Here is a 17,855-nt window from a genome sequence, read left to right on the forward strand (position 1 = left end):
TTGAGTGTTGGAATATGAATTGAACGGGTACCTACTGTACACTTACAGCATTATATGCAGCATATTTTAAACCAAAGGGTTTCAAGTTCGAGGAGCATGTATAGTAGGCGTATGATATAGCTGTATGTAGGAGAGCTTGGAACAAGGTTTATTTTATCTCTTGTACTTGGCAAGCGATTCCAACGCCTAGCGTGCTTGCCGGTCAACAAGAAAGAATTTCTGCACGCTGAGGAAGCGGCTCGAACTCGCATATTTTTAGATGGGAGTATATGAATGAACGAGTGAATGAAGTTGCAACGGACACGCACGAAGAAAGACGGGGGAGACTGCGAAGGAGAAAATTAACTACCGACATTATTCGCATACTTACAGTGCTTGTACAACGTACATCGCAGATTGACCTAGCAAATTTTTCCTCTTCAATAATCAACTTTTCTTGAAATGATACCTATTGTTCATATTATTCGGACTGTGATTTATGCGAGTATACGTCATACAGATGATTCCACGAACATCCGTCTTGAGCATTCAAAATTGTGTCGGGCAAGGCTGCTATCGATGGACCGACTGAAAACGATTGTTAATAAAAATTAGATTTTTTGTCAGAGAAGCAAAAGTAATAGACGTTTTCATTAAAACCTGTTTTACTAAAAGTTTACACGTGAAAAACATTAGCGTTAACCTTCGATTCGGCAAAATTGATTCATACTGTTTGCACGCAGTCCAATCATACAACAACCAGTTCTTCGCTGTACTATCGAAATAATAAACTTGAAACAATTCAATGACGCATGTATAGGCGTGGATAGTGAATTGATGAAGAATGAATCGATATTTAAAAGTTATAAAACGTTATAAGATTGCCCTTATATTAGTACGTAAGATAATGTTATCACTTTGAAACTATTACAGAAGAAGCAAATATTTTTTGTTTTTCATTACACAGTTCTTCGCGAAACAAGACGATCCATCTGATTTAAATATATAAAAAGTTAATAGAAAGTAGATCAAAAATTTTTTTAATGCACCTGCTCCTCTTTACTGAAATATCACAGACAAAATAAAACATAAAATTCTTTGATTCTCCATGCCTGTGGACAATGAAACAATATGTAAATTGTTTACTTTTTCTACGTTGTCTATCGTCTTTCAACCATAATAGATAATCAACATCACAAAAAAAAAAAAATTAAACTCTTACAAATAGCAAAACCGTCTGTTAATTCTAAATCAAATGATGACAAGATAAACATCTTTTTAATGCAATTGTGAGTAAACCACAAAAGAAGCTATTGAGAGACTCCCTTGCAAACTTCAAAAATAAAAAGTAATCACGAAAACAAAATGAAACATCAGGCAGACAGTGATTCAGTCATGAAAATTCGTAAAAAAAAGCACATGATTAAACCTACGATCCCCGAGTGGGATAACAAAAATAAAATAGTTTATATTATTTCAAAGAGTGGATCTTTGACTTCAAAATCATGCAAGTCGATTGCGCAAAAATTAATGCTATAAAATTTCAAACATATAATAATGGTTCGACAAATTTGGGTAACCTAATTGTTGCAATACAAATTAAACCACGTTAAAATACATTCGGGCATGTTGCTGAATCATAGAAGATCAGGTTTCATCGGAACACACGTAGATCACTACAGACATCTCGGACGTGATGAAGGCTTGCATTCTTGGTGGTAGTGTAACTTCCAGTAAACCATGTACTTGACAAATTGGCGTAAATGATTACATCGACACAAGCACAGATTCATTCTATTTTTCAGAATAGTCCCAACTTTTAACGGCTGTGAAAGATTGATTCGAGTTTCCTCCCAAAATACCAGACGCTCCTATTCATTTTCCGTTACAAAAAACACCGTCGTTTCACTTCTATCTTTTATCATGCCGATTAATAATTTTTCCTATCAGCTCAACTCTTTCACTGAAATTCGACAGCAAATTATTATCATACTTATATTTGTAATTTTTTCAGAGTACAGCACGTGACCGTCGAGGAAACGAGGACTCCAGAAGCAGAGGAGAAAATAAGCGCGGCTCGTCTTCGGATAATCGTCTTGTGCCCGAGCCTTTTGGAGTATGCAACCTCGAATCCTGCGCAAGCAGCTAGCCTCTCGAGGCACTTGGTTTCGGATAAGGTCCTGGCTATGATGCTCGGGGTTGACGACACCCACATTACTGAAAATCATAAGGCCGCCCTGGTCTCCTATAACGAGTGGAGAAAGTTCTTCGTCAAAGATAAAGATGAAGATTTTGTAGGCGATCTTATGAGGGCGGCAGTAACAGTTCTGGGAACTTCGGCGTATCAAACTTCGAAGACCGACCAAACGTCCTTCTCCATTCTACCAAAGAAAGTCAAAATGGTTAGTTGCCGGCATCGATTATTCGACTTTACAATTTTTTTCTGAACGTAGATAAGTACTTGAGGTAGTCGACTGATTGACTTGAAAATTTAAGAAGTCGTTCTCTTCCCAATATGCTCATTTACACGACATACGTTACATCTAATAAAATTTAATACACTTTTGCCGGTCCCTTTCACGATGTCAAGAAGATAAAAATATTGTGTTCGCATTTGCGACACCGAAAATTTAGTTTACCCGATCATCAAAGCATTCAATTATTCATGCGTCATTCGACGATCAAAAATAAAGATTACTTCGATTAGCAAACAGGTAAAGTGATAAATTAATTAACTGTAAAGCGAGTGAAAAAAATTCAGCGATTGGACTGTGAATTGCGTTGGGACGAAATTTATGCACAACTGCACTACGATTTGATTCTTCACGATATCATGAATTGGTTGGCGCCTGAGTCAAGTGTTTAAAATTTGTGCACAGGGCCAGAGCAGAGTGATCGCCTTACTGAACGACCCTCTCCAGCCAGAGGACGTGGTTACAGTGGTAGTTGACAGATGCGGAGAAGCCATAGTCGTGTCGCATATGAAAAAAAGAAATCCCTATACCCTCCAATTCTCTATACCTGACAGATGCCTCGAAGTTTCCATGCTCGTCGGCGTTAGGATTTCCAAGAACGGTGAAGCTCTGGGCGTCCGACAAGTCAAATGCGAAAGTCGCCTGCGGGAGTTGGATCAAATTTTAAGGGCCAATGACAATCCTCTGGAATTCATGTGCCAGGTATGTGTGCACCTGCAAATCCTCCAACAACAATACGTTGTTCGCTAGCAAATCGCCAAGAAAATTATGTAAATGTCAAAAGTTATATTCACCTCTCTGTTTTTTTCCACGTTACGGAGGCAGCCTAAAAAAAAAACCTGTGAAAGAAACATCAATCTTCTTTGTCCTAGAAATATGTACGAAACTACGTTTTTTCATCCTTCAGTATCAACTGTTCGTATCTGCATTTCGAAATTATGTGATTATTGGGCTGGAAAAACAAAAATACGTCTTTGAACCCATCGATGTTTAAAATTTCGAAAACACGAATTTTTCCGTTTATTCGAAAAACGACTTTGGCTAATCTGAAAATTAGTTTTTTCGGATTGTACTGAGAATAAAAATTGCGCGCAGTGTCACTTCCCCTTGACTGTATCGAACTATTCTTTATTTTCTTAATGATTTACGTCCTTGTTACTTTGTTCATCTTCTTAAATTTCAGACTCTGGGCTTTAATTCGGGAGACCGCGAACAGCTGGATAATTGGATGGTGCACGCTTTTCAGCGAAACTTACCACCTCATTTTAATCTTCTGTCAAGTCCCGCTGGAACTGTGCCAGCTCACAAAAATCAGACGAGTAAGTTTACTCACTTCAGGGAAATTAGTTGATCAGAAAACAGCAGTGAAATCCACCTCTACCATTCTCAATGAAAGCTAGCTACGAAGTGGCTTGACCCTATTACAAATATCTAGCCATTTCCAACACCGATAACTAATCAAGTGTGTATGTGCAAAAAAATTTATCGCACTATCTGAAATTTTTGCCTCCTTTTCGCGGAATGTTTGTTGATGGTAATTTTTGTCCTGTAAATCTACAGCAATATCCCCCATGTAACCAAATACCGCATTTTTTGCGGCTTCTGCTTTTGCCTGATCAAATACCGGCTTTTGTTCCTGATGAACAATAAGAATAGCGCATTACAGAAAATTAGATGGCAACATGTACTTTCAGCAATTGAGATCAGTTGAAATTGATAGTAGCTAGATAGCAAAATTCTAACCAAAGCAAAATTCACTCTCATGTTGCCAGAAACTTGTATTGATTCTTAGGCAACTTGGTGTTTCAAGTTTCTGAAGAAAAGTGCTATACAGTACTTAAACAAATAATGAGCTTTGTTGGAAACTGTTTTGATATTTTCTTTCGCATGTGAAATATATTTCCAAGGATAAAGCTCTCTTCGAATTGAAACATTGAAGTTGTCGAAATTTTATGACATTGTGAAAAATGATTGGAATGGATTTTCTTAACTACTACTAGTGTAATAAAAAAGTATGGATTTGTCTCGGCCCATTCTATTTTGCACGGGATTCATCGTATGTAATACAAAACCAAATTTTTTTTTCATTTTCGGACATGTCTGATCGAAATCTACCTAGAATGCATAGTCGGTAAGATAACTCCTTTATGGTTCAGGCATGGATTGTTTATAGAAGCTATTTTCTTGCTGAAGTACTTCGAGTACTCGTTACGATTTTTCCGAGGTTAACTCTCAAGTATGATTTTCATCTAGTATACAGTCATTAATGAATATAACTTTCCGAATTTATATATAAAGTTGTATGCTTACCATCTTCCTTTCGAAAAATTAGCGGTTGTTTTACATTTTTTCGTGAAATATTCAAAAAATAAAGCATTATTTTGACGAAAATCTGTCACATCTAAGTACAAATACAAAGTTTTACTGATTTTTTGATAAATATTGCAGTTTCTTTTCCCTTTTTCTTTCAATTTTTAGTTCACCAATCGCTCTGCAATTCATTTGCAATTCTTTCACCGCCGTCATAAATGAATAAATGCATGTTTGTACGACGTTAGAAAATTTAATAATAAAAAATTGAAATTTTCAGGCCCTGAAGAGACCCCGACGCTTCTTCATTTCGCAGCACGTTTTGGTCTGGAGAAATTGGCTTGGCAACTTCTAGATTGCCCGGGCGGTGACCTAGCATGTGACCTTAGAAACGTGTCGGAGTTGACACCAGCCGATCTTGCGGAACAAGCTGGCCATACGAAACTAGCACAAACTCTTCGTGGCTACGTGGTAGGCTGACTCTATACCCAACATCTACGTAAATACAACATCTCCCTTCCTGTGTGCCTGCACATTTAACCTTTTTCCTACTATTCAGTCACTCTATGTCGCACGTTCCTTATTTCATGGCCATTGGAAGAAAGCTAAAAACATTCTTAACGACAAAATTTAGAGTGCTGGTTTCCCCAGTGATCATCAGGAACCTGGCCGTCCGTCTCTGACTTGGACTGAATTGCTTCGGTTTTAAAAACATAAAATTGTTCCTTGCTGACGTTCTTGTTCATGCCATTTGGTGTCACTCAGAGTAATCATTTTCTCTCGTTGAACAAAACCACATGACAATGATAATTATGAGTGTGAAAGTGAGCGCATATCTATAAACGTGACGTTGCAGCACTAACGAAAGAACTTCTCATTTTTCATTGCATGTTTTGGACATCATGCCATCTCTTCATCCGCTTCATCCACCTCGCAGCAAATGAACGAGTTCACTAACATGTACACTTACCTGAAAGTCATGAGCGAGTCAACATCGACACCAACGCCAGGTAAACAATTGAAGTAACTCTGGTTTTATTTGAAAAGTATTCTTATTTCATCCAAACTTTAAGAAATATTTTAAGATTGAATAAATCGGTTCGAAATGGGAAGTATAGTCAGATGAGTAGCTCGTAAAAGTTTAAAGATTTTTGGTCATTTTGGATAATTGATCCCAATCATCAGTGAAAAGTAATACACGCTGCTGCGAACAGAACCCTTAGCTAACCCTTGAAGTAGGTAACAACAATCCAATTGTAATTTCACTCCGTCAGGCAACCACACCCCAATTCAAGACAACGAGGATGAATACAGCCAACCCAGAGCTTTGAACGACGTGTATATGGTACCCCCAATAGCTAGACCGTTGACTTCCATAGTCACTCACCCATCTTCATGCCCTTCTTCAAGCACTGTAGCGGATTCAAATATGGGCGACTACGCTATAGCACCGGCACCGACACCAGTGCAAATCATACCTCCTCCGACAAGCACGTCGACAAATGGACTCGATCTTCCATTTCATGGTTATATGGAAATGCACCCTGCCAGTAAGTTGAATTATTATTTCATGATTGGACAATACTCAATCGACATATGTGAAAGGATATTCTTTTTCTATGAGTCTAACGATAAGGGTAATTTACAGGCTTCAAAACTCCGGCTACACCAACACTTTCTCGGTCCAACTTTGCATCCGGTAACTCAGGGACCTGTGAAACAGTTACGGAACAAAATCGGGACGAATCAACACCGACGCCAAGCTTATCAGGGAAATCAAACTTTGCCAAACCACGTGAACATGCGGGACCACAAGATGAGCTCCTTGAAATTATACACGACTTCAAAAACAATGTGTTCACGATTTCGGAGGTTGAAAAGCTGGTAGATTCTTGGAAGAAACGTAACGACGTACAACAGAATTTTAAAGAGAAAGACAGGCAGTTGATGGCGATGCGAGACGAGTACGAAATTATGCAGAAACTATTGAGGGAAAAAATGAAAAGGCCCACACCATTCGATAGAGTACGAAAGCTGTTCGGTATTTCGAAGAAAGGTCAGTTTGCAATGAACTTTCTGCATCTTAATTTGAGAAATGTATCAGCTTTTCCTACTTTTTTGTATATTCGTTCACAGATACAAAGGACACCTCTAGTGGAGAAGAAATACCGATACAAAATAAGAACGTAACTACTAATACCCGCCGACCAGTCAGCAGTTTAAGTCTTCACAGCGTATCGAGTAAGTAAAACCTATGCCAAAAAGCACACTCCCGCATAAGCAGCAGTCTGACTATGAGAAAACTGTGGTATTGTTCTTGTTGTTGATGAAAATAATACCGGTTTCAAATACATCCTTAAATATGACCAATGCAATATTTTCAAAAAATAGACCTGATTTGTGATGTCAGATTCTTTACATTTAGTCTATTTTCTCATGTTCAATCACATGTTTTCCGAAACTCACTCCGTGATGACTTGTTTTTTAGACCAATGATTCAGATATCTTTATTTTCCGACAGCATGTCGCAAAGTTTCTCCAATCTGAGTTGATCTTTTAATTACATACGAGTATTCAATGCAAAAACTGAGCTTAATAATAATGAATAACTTTCGTACGAATGAAAAAAGTTTTGTATATATACTCGAAAAGTAATGGTAATTGGGTAATCTTCAAATTGCGAATTATAAATTATAAAACTAACACCTATATCAGCGCAACAAATGGTTAATTCGCCTGACCTCAATCGGCCTACGGCCAGCTAACGACCTTACAGCTTAGATGCATCTCTAGCTCAAAAGAACATTTTCTTTATATAATATTTATTAATTTTATTGACCAGTGCAAACTCTCCCAGAGAACAAAATTCTAAATTCATTGCGGTGCGAGCAACATCAGAAACACGTCAGTATGTCCTTTCAAAAATTAAAGTTGACAGTAACTAAACAGCAAAATGCCAACTGAAGCAAAGTTCACTCTCAGATTGGCAAAAACTTATTGTATTTGACCAATAAAACTGATTGTATAATAGTGTATGTCCGTATGTTGCTTTATTTATTCTGTAAGATAATATTTATCCTCCAAATTATCCACCAAAGATGCTTTAAGTGCAACTATAATTCATGTGACTACAATTCCTTGATCAGGAACACAATGCTATCTTAGCTAACCAGTCTCAGTAAACCACTTACATATCACGCAATATAATGTCTAATAATGTCTCTTCACAGTAACATTCAATTACATTATTACTTAATTTCATCTTAAAATTATCTATGTACTAAGCGTTTCACAATTACTGAAGAATTTATGACACCAATGTGAGCATTCAAGAGTTTTATCAAACCTCACAACGTTTCTCTTGTTCCGCAGGTTCATCTTCCTCGGGACGCATGAGTATGGTTAGTGAATGCAGTGGAACGAGCCTCGGTGATAGTGGAACTCATTCTGATCCCGAGGATCGAAAAGTAAGTAAAAAGACCCCACGTGTGTGGGCAATCTCGTATACGATTGGATCACTTAAAAATAAAAATTTCCAATACCTGATTGAAAAGTGCGATTTTCGAATCCTGTGGCGTGTGCGTAAAGCGTCCCATTTCCACGTAGTGCGGAAAACACACGTTGGCGCATGCGCACAATTGAAATGTTAAATTTTATACACTAGAGCTTTCCTTGGCGCGTGCGTACTTTTGAACAACTCGATTTTACGCAGTGTAGCATTGAGCGTAATTGGTACCTAATCTTGATTTTACGCACTGTCAGTGGCATCTTCGTTGCTTTTCAAACACCGAACTCTAACAGTACTGGAATTCGTTCCTGCTATACTGTGGCGTATAGATCAAGCGAGCCGAAAGAGATAACTTGGCAATTACAGCTGATAGTATTTTTCTCTGCCTAGCTACGTTGCGCACGCGCACGTCTAATCTTGTATAATATATACTCAAAATTTATTCGCCAACTCGGTAACATTTACCCGAGTTCAGTGAAAGACAAATAATAATGATTAACTTGAAAATTGAAAATGACAAAAGTAGGATATTATGTATCAAGGGCGGAAACAACGCGATCATGAGTGTGATGCTTTCCGCTCGACCGAAACGAGAGTGGTAATCACACGTAGAATCGCCTTCTATCCGACATGTAGACGATTTTTCTTGTCCTAGTCCTTTTGAAAATTCGCCTTTCGTACATGAGACGCGGGTTCATGTAAACGACCAATTCACGCACGCTTCACATCCACGAAAAGCACTTTTTGAAGGATGGTTGGAAAAAAATAAGTTTTTTCACTGTTCTTCATAACAATATATTCATAAAATTTTGAATTTTTCACATTTTCTGCAATCCACATTTTTTCCTTATGAAAGTGACTCCTCCTGCCTCAAAATACGTCCTCGTTGAATATTCCATTATAGATGGGACCGAAGATATTACTTATTGAGTTAGTAGACGGCGCGTTAACTTTTCAAAGAAATTGAATATTTCGTAATTCTGATAAAAAAAAAATACCTCAGCCGCTTAAAAAATACAGGTCTTCTCTTTTTACATATACATCATTTTCGTTAAAAAAAATCGATTAAATTACATTTTCAATTCTTGCTCCTTTTGGTGTTAAATTCCCCATATCTATGTCGCTTGTGATTTAAATGAAAGCCAAATAGTCATCGTTAATCAATCAATTAAAAATTTGTGTAGCGTTCTAGCACGGACAAAGAAGAATCAATATACTACGAAGTCCCTCCAGCACCGCGACCATACCCGCAAAGGTATTCTCCGGTTCGTTGCGGCCCAACATCAATCAATTCAATCGGTACAAACAGCTTGGGCCGAAGACCACCACAAACTGCCGCGAAGCCATCGCCGGAAGCGTTCTACATGACCTGCACTCCATCCGGATTACCAATTCACTGTGTGTACTTTACCTTATCAGATTTATGTCATCACAATTAGATCTGAAGCATGGATCGCGGTTGACAGGCGAAAAAGTGTAACTGTTGATTAGAAACAGTAGAAGCGTGATTGGTTCGAGTCTGTTTCAGTCTCTGTCTTTTATGTCACACTGTTATCACTTTCTCCTTCCAAACAGCGGTTACATAAATATTGGACGAAATCAACGTGACACACAGTCGATCCTTCAAGTTTTGCTTTACCATTTTATAGCGATCGTCTGCAGAACCTTCAATTAATTATAACTACGTAACTACGCATTCTATTCTTTTACCGTCGTGTATTCTGGTCTACCCATAAGAAGTAATTTCTTTATTCGCAATCTTGCGTGTCGTGGCCTATAGAGTACGTTGACTAGGATGAAGGATTCATGGGATTCCATGGATACAGATTTTATTCCGGAATACTTTATACGCGTACATTAGCGTGCAGGTACCATGAGAAGAGAGAGAGGAAAAAAAACACCTCTTAAGTAATTATTCAGGCAAAGTTTTTCCACGTAAAGTGCGCACGTGCAAGTTAAATTCTTGCTGCGTAATTGAAATGACATGACTATTCATGATGCAACCGATGTAGTGTTCGTCAGTGATACATGTGTGAGTGATACTTTTTCGTTATTGGTTATTTCTAAATCTACATTTTTACAATCATAAATTTGCGATGAATTTTTATTGCTACTTTTCATGCTCATAAAGAAAGGAATACGCACCTTTGCGAAGAGTACAAGGCATTAAATTTTTCGAACAACAGGTATAAAAAGATGACTGTCGTCAAATGGACGTAGAATTTCAAGGCTGGAGAAATAATTATGCAATAAATGCGTTGGATGTTTCTTACAAATACTTATGTCTATTTCAGCCTTCAAAGCAGACGGGACACCCAGAGAGCCAAAAACTCCCATCTCGCCAACCGACCAGCCTGATTACCTTGATCTTCCAACGAGAGAATCTACCAATGGTAATTTGAACGCAAAACCTGTTTTCGGCAACACGGTAACTCCTCCACCAGGGATGTGCATTCCTACAGAGTACGTTAGCAATCAACAACAGAGGCAGATCACTCGAGAACAACCGACTTTTGGGCAACCTGAACAAGGTAGTAACTCCGAAAAAACAGTTGTCGGAGGTGACGAAGAATACGTCGAGTCGGATGTAGTCACGGAAGCTTTGACCGGTGATACAGGACTCTCGGACACGTCGGACCTTCCGGAGTACGTCAACGTCGAAGTGCCTGCGACGACGACTTTGCCGTCCAAGGTGAAAAAGTTACCTGCACCTCCGATACCTCCTCGTGTTAAGACGTGAGTTTCGATATTGTTTGCAAGAATTATTTTTATTTTTTTTTTTTCAATTATTCTACGTTTACAATTCAAGTATTTTTTACTACCAAAAGTAAGCAGTGGGGAAGGATTTATCCGATTCAGTGACGTTTTGTTCAGGGTTTCACGCGCGAACCAAATTGATCGAATATTTGAAATAAAATATTTCGAAACTTGACGAGTTATCAACTGTTGTGTGTAACTTTTTTTTTAAATACACTATAGCGATATGAAATTAGAAGAAGAAAAAAATAAGAATATAGCTAAACCTGCTCTGCCATCAAGTGCATGATCGAACATGCAGCTGGTTTTAGGCTCGTTGAATTTGATTTAACGCGTCGAACTGCTAATTCCTAGAATAAACTTATCTAGTTTCTAAGGATATCAGAAATTTCACATTTTAGTGTCGGTTTCATGAAAAAAAAAAACATCTGACTCTCTGCCCGCTTCAATTGTAGATGAAATCTGCTCTACGCGGATGACTCAGGTTTAAATTTATATTCAGCCCGTTAAAATTAGTGGCAAAATCATTGCGTAACGCGAAGTTTATAGGTTTTCAAAAATTAACCTATGCTCCAGTAAAAGGTATAATAATATCACGATAAATTTGAATCCCTGATCGATAAGCTGAAAATCAAGTAATAGATCAAATTGCCTACATTACAATATCTTCTGGAACGCTATAACTTCTGTTCGTTTAAACAATGTTATAAGAAAAATGTAATCTCTCAAGAACTGATTTAATACCGCAGTTTTTTATGTTATTTCGTATAGTAGTTTAGAGACATTGTTTCGTCACGGAAGTCAATTTTATTATCGGCTGCTTTATCAGAAATTTTATGTGCTTCATAATTCCTTGTTTTTTGCTGTGATCTCCAATTGCTTTTGAGCTGTACATAAATTATGAATACTGTAGGCTACTGTAACCGCACTCTGAAATTCTTGTACTGCCGGAACCCTTATCGACAAACCTCTCTCATTACACAACTCCTTATCTTTGGCTGCTCTTGATTCTGGAAACCGTTAGAGCGGTAATCACTGAATTCAACGTACGTACAATAATACTGTTCCACTATGCTATCCACTCTTCGTAACTGGTACCATTGATTTCTAATTCTGAAACTATTTACCCTCGCTTGAACGGAAGAGCTTAAACCCCATAGAACCCTGACATTTCGCATTGAAAATAATTATCCTCCATTTACGCTGAATCAACTGTATCGACTCTGATCAGTATGACGAAGAGTGTTAATTGGGAATACTTTCCATTTGAATATGAAAGAGATTGTTCCAAATCTTGGTTTACACATTCCCGAGATTAGAGGAAAACTGTCAAATGTCCAAATACGATCCGAAATGTTTCTCTTATCGTATATTTTCCGTATTACTGTAGCATTTCTTTCATATAAATGCAAACAGTATGAATAATAAACGTGGACAGCAATAATTAAATCTCTATCCATACCGTGCAATCCATCAGTCGCTGTCAACGATGAATTTCGTAAGATGTACTCTTAGATCACGTGATTTCGGTAAGGTGCGAAAAATAAATTGCTCTTGTTTTGCTTTAAAAAGCGGACATAATTTATTATATTCAAAAATGTTCAGAGTGGGTTGATTGAATTTGGACAATTATAAATTTTGTATATATATTCAGAGATTTCGAATTTTCGGAATAATTTTGTTTCAATACAAACGTAAATTTTTCTTATTGTTTCATGTTATAAGGTGCACATTTTTAAGTATATCCTAAAGTTTTCACGGAGCAATGAAAATGATATTACAATGAAATCGCTATAAATATTTCAGGGGCATAGAATATGTTTTATATATACTCATAAAATTCATCGTGAATAAATATTCCATTATTTATCTACTCTAAAAGTTTCAGGATTCAGTCCTAAATGTCTTCTCTTTTTGATAAAAGCAATTGACATTTGTAATTTCTTTAATTTACCTTTTTTATGTTACGATTATAATTATCATCTCATATTCGTCCCACTCTAAAAACTTAAACATACACTCCAATATTTGTATTTTATATTAAATTATTCACTTTTTGAAATAGAGAAATGAAAATCTTTCATTTTCCGGGCCTTCGCATTTTGGAACTTTCCGAAGAGCTGGCTCGAAACGGTCTTCAAATTCGAAAATATCACACTGTTTCACATAAAAAATACATTACGTTACTTTGTCATTCATCACATATTTGAAAATATTTATATCGCGTTCGATTACGTTTGGATTGGCGAAACACGATGGTTTTTTTCCTGCTGCCAATTGGTACTGTAACGAATTGTACCCAAATATAAACGAACACGACGTCACTCGCGGTAATTAATGCAATACTTAGAATGAGAATCGAACAAAATTCCTTTGCAGTGAATTAAATACACGTTAGTCACTAACTTCTTGCTTAGACTGACTCACAAGTACCGTAGTTGATCGTAATTATTCCATTAACACGTTTTTAATCATATTAAGATTGCACATTTGCAATGGAAAACTAAAAGCTTAGTTTGTATTTTTTGAATGACCTACGTTTTCTAATTCGCAATAATATGTTTTTGTGTTTTAGTGTTCGTTGAGGAATGAAGTATGTAAAGTTTGACAAAGAAGGCATCTCGCAATGTGTAAGTGTAAATATATTTTCATAGCATCTAAAGTGATTATACACCTATACGTATGTACATAACTATTTATGTTTTGATTCAGAATTATTTAATTGCAAGAAAAGCCAAACACGTATCTCGAGTTGAAATTTAACCCTTATGGTTTTGCTTGTGAATTTAATTCTAGAAATCAATTTTGCACGCATGTTACATACCTTTTAAAATACATTATATAATTCCGCTCGAAATGCAACGTCTTTGTAACGTGTAATAAGTCTTTGAAAGTGGTATTTCTGTAGCCATACAAAAATATGAAAAAAATATTTAATCTTCATGAACGATTTCAGATCGTAATTCAGTTTTCCGTTTCAGTATAATCACAGTTATTAATAAAATGGAAATAAAATTATCATAAGAAAGAAACGGATAGATATTGCAAAGATTACGGGTTCGATTGAGAAAACTTTTTCATCGCGAAATGTAATGGGATCACGTCAATGTGGTAATTCGAATTACGGTGCTGCAACGAAATCGATTGATTTAATGCACCTCGTAAACCGTTCTGCACCGATCTAGTATTAAAAAAATATCTGATTTGCATTCTATTAGTACATAAATATAGAATATTATATTATATTACACTTATATTAGATTAATATTATACTCGTATTACATATTACACATTTCGCCATAGTGACGTAATTATTCCGTTAGCGGAGTGGCTCGTTCTTCAAGTATTTCAATTTCTTTAATCAAGGAAAAATAATAATTCATGAATAACCAGACATTAGTGAAATTTGGGTATTCAGCAGCTCACTCAAATGATTTACAGAATTGCGAGAGCAAATTTTTTACTGGACATAAATCGGAGCGAAAATTACCAAAGAATTCGTGTTAAATTTTCGGTCGAAATACGTCGCAAAGAATTAAATTCGTAGCCCGATGGAAACTAAATTTTTATTCGTAAATTGTCGCTCTTTTGAAATAATATACCACGAAGAAAAATGAGACCACATAAAAGGAATAGCCATGTCCGGTAAATATGGTGTAATTTCGCTACGGATGGCTGATTTTCTCATAAAAATATTCAATGAATACGTAGTAAAGTTGAGAACATGTAAATTACCAAATACTTGGACGCGTGTCCAAATAGATAAATACAATGCTAGTGAGCACCAAATCAAATCTTTTGACTCTTGGCATACCTACATAAAAATATATAGATTTTGTATGTATAGAGAGAAAGAGAGAGAGAGCGGAAAGAAGGATTTGCCAAATATTGTAAATAGTTTAACGTAGTCTTCATAAATTTTTTTAGTAAATAATAATGAGAAAAGACTCATTGATTTGTTAACTTACTACGGCTCATCCTATACTGAGTCCTATGCGTATTTAGAGCATGCATAATTAGTTAACTTACGAACTAAATGACATATTTCTACTACTCCTGCAACCGCTGGGGATCGAAATATGAAAATTTTTCCGTTTAGGACGTCCTGGAATGGGACGTTAGTGATTAGAAATTTGTATAATTAATTGCAATAATTTTTCGGACGTTTTCTTACATCAATATTGTAAAATTTTTTTTTAAGCTCGTTTCCTTTCATGAAATTTCATTCGGCGAACACAAATCCTCTGCATACTTCTGCACGATTCTAATAATACCCCGGTTGTAATACCGATTACACAGTTATTTAGTATTTTTGTATAATGTATTTTATTTCATACCTGTAGATGCATCTTCCAAACAACTGCTATTGTGTAAAGCGTTTGGCGGAAACAATGCGCCTATATTTGAAATTTGTTGAACAGAATTAACGATCGACGGATAATCTAATCACTGTCAAATTTTATTCTAATTACGCAATTTTAGTTTCGTATGAAAAAATATGCCTTGCGCTATACAACTCATGAACATTGTTGTACGCGATATAATTATTGTAAATCGTAATTATTCACCAGCGCTTCGTTCTAGTTAGTACACTTTAGGTATACATCATGATAATATTCGTGCCCTAGTACCAACGATGCATTTATATCTACGGATTCTTTAGCCATAAACGTGAGCCGCGATAATTATTATAGCTATTTCTTATTAATGTAAGAGAAAAAAATGTCTCTATATAGATATATGCCTTCACGCTCTATATTATACAGCGCTAATTTATATTTATATTTTCAAGTACATAATATACTATATATATTATATATGTGTAAAATTTACTGTCGTATATACGTTAACTGAAAATACAAAGATGCGAAAAATTTTCCCCCAATACTTCAGGTTCGTGTTTATTCATGTAAATATCTCTACGGCATCGAGAATAATATTTATATTTAATGCTGCCTATAGCAGACGCAAACACATACATAATGTATGTATGCAAATGCCTGCATAGAACAAGCGCTATACCTTCATATCTTTTTTGTAAAGTTATAAACCCATGACACAATATATACAATTTATAAAACTCACGCGTTTTTCAAGTCGCGCGAGACGTGTGTCTTTTTAAACATTAATCAGTGCCAGTTTTAAGTTTCGAAATGTCAAGTTTGAATGTCAAGGTTTTCGATTTTGTACCTATACCCTAACGATACCAAGGTATAAGATCGGTTGCTTTATAAACTTCTGAAAACAACTAAATACCAATTTCAGATTCAGCATCCCGATACATTTTTTTTACAATATCTTGTTCTTAGCTTTCTGGACCATTATTTTTATGTTTAGAATTATTCAAAACTCATTTGGGTTTGATAATCCGGCTTCCAAGAACCGGACAGTAAATATTCAACTCCCTAATTTACACTTTGGTAACTCATCTTTACACGTAAATTCCACACTGATGCAAATTGCTATTCCGAATGTTCAAACTACTGTGAAATTTCGATGTAATAAAAGGTTTATCCAATTCTTAAATATTTCACAGGTCGAGATTTCTTGACAAATGGCTGGTTATGTTAAAATTTGACGATAATAGTGATTTGCTTTAAAAAAATGTGTTCATAAAAAGTTCTTACATTTTGCCAATCTCATGAAAATGAGACTTTTGGCTTGTACAACTTCTTAGAGGTGTCGAGTTAAAAGATTAAAAACGTTTACTTCTTTGAAATAAATTACATTGTAAATCTTTCTTTATACATTTGACAATTGAATATTTTTTTTATTTATACGTCAATTAACCAGTCAACTTCTATTTCAACTTTGAATTCCAAATCAGAAAAAACCAACACTTTTATCATTCTCCAAGTAACATCAATTCAAACACCCAGCATGATTACTAACGTATTTACTTTCCTTCTTGTTGCAATCAATTGTTATACATTCAAATATACATTTTTCTCACATCAATTCTTTCCCCTCCCTCCATTCCCTGATTTTAGAGTAGCGACGAGATCAAATCCAAAAGTACTCGAATTAATAACTTGGGTGGGTATAAAGCTACATTTGATAACCGCTCGTAACACAACCATGTTTTTTTCTTCTTTTTCCCGTTACGATGCCACTCTGTGACTATTAAGGATGTACTGATTATACATTTTGAACCAAAAGTAAGTCTCGTCGACAATATTGAATATTTTACGACAAGATAAAAATCGTAAAGAAATCAACCGCATTAAAGACTATAAGAAAATAAATCTTAACCGTAATAATGAGCAAAAGTTATCGATAAATTGATTAAACAAAACGTTGTTTAACATGTTATTAGGTAATGTTTTTTTTTTTTTTTCATGTGAAATGAATTCGTTGATTTTTATGAATACACGTTCATTTTTAAAGAATTTTCTGATTATTCAGTTTAGCCGTTTTTAAAAATTTTAAAGTTTGAAAAATGGAGCCAAAATCGCCAATTTTGAATACACTTTCGTAAAAACGTTGTCTATTACAAGTAAGAATTTTCCGGGGCATTGAACGAATACTTTCGTAAATATAGCCTTTACAAATTTTCGAAAATGGAAATTTCAAAATAATGAAAGAATTCTTTAAAAATTCATGTGTAATCCGAAAAATCAACGAATTCATCTCACACGACAAAAAAAAAAAAATATTCCCTAAAATTTTGTTGATCAATTTTTTCTTTAACCAATTTATTGACAACTTTTGGACATCATTATCATTAAAATTTAATTTTCTTATCGCCTTTATTGTGGTTGATTTTTTCCGATTCTTATCTCATCAGAGTATTTCATATTGCCGACAAGACTCACTTTTGGTTGCGA

General features: G+C 35.6%; 1 protein-coding gene across 3 annotated transcripts in view; it reads left to right on the top strand.

Annotated features, from left to right (window-relative positions):
* Positions 1–16,554, top strand: part of LOC124185997 — a 66,595-nt gene extending 50,041 nt beyond the window's left edge. For all 3 annotated transcript variants that reach the window (XM_046577331.1, XM_046577494.1, XM_046577412.1), the window contains 12 exons: positions 1,994–2,381; positions 2,859–3,155; positions 3,637–3,772; positions 5,044–5,234; positions 5,701–5,773; positions 6,038–6,313; positions 6,412–6,819; positions 6,900–7,004; positions 8,136–8,230; positions 9,456–9,669; positions 10,566–11,007; positions 13,604–16,554. In XM_046577331.1, coding sequence (XP_046433287.1) covers positions 1,994–2,381; positions 2,859–3,155; positions 3,637–3,772; positions 5,044–5,234; positions 5,701–5,773; positions 6,038–6,313; positions 6,412–6,819; positions 6,900–7,004; positions 8,136–8,230; positions 9,456–9,669; positions 10,566–11,007; positions 13,604–13,613 — 2,635 coding nt within the window. In that variant the 3' untranslated portion in view covers positions 13,614–16,554. The remainder of the gene's footprint in view (positions 1–1,993; positions 2,382–2,858; positions 3,156–3,636; positions 3,773–5,043; positions 5,235–5,700; positions 5,774–6,037; positions 6,314–6,411; positions 6,820–6,899; positions 7,005–8,135; positions 8,231–9,455; positions 9,670–10,565; positions 11,008–13,603) is intronic.
* The last annotated feature ends 1,301 nt before the right edge of the window (positions 16,555–17,855 follow it).

This window comes from Neodiprion fabricii, chromosome 1 (genome assembly GCF_021155785.1).
Source record: "Neodiprion fabricii isolate iyNeoFabr1 chromosome 1, iyNeoFabr1.1, whole genome shotgun sequence".
Taxonomy (NCBI): domain Eukaryota; kingdom Metazoa; phylum Arthropoda; class Insecta; order Hymenoptera; family Diprionidae; genus Neodiprion; species Neodiprion fabricii.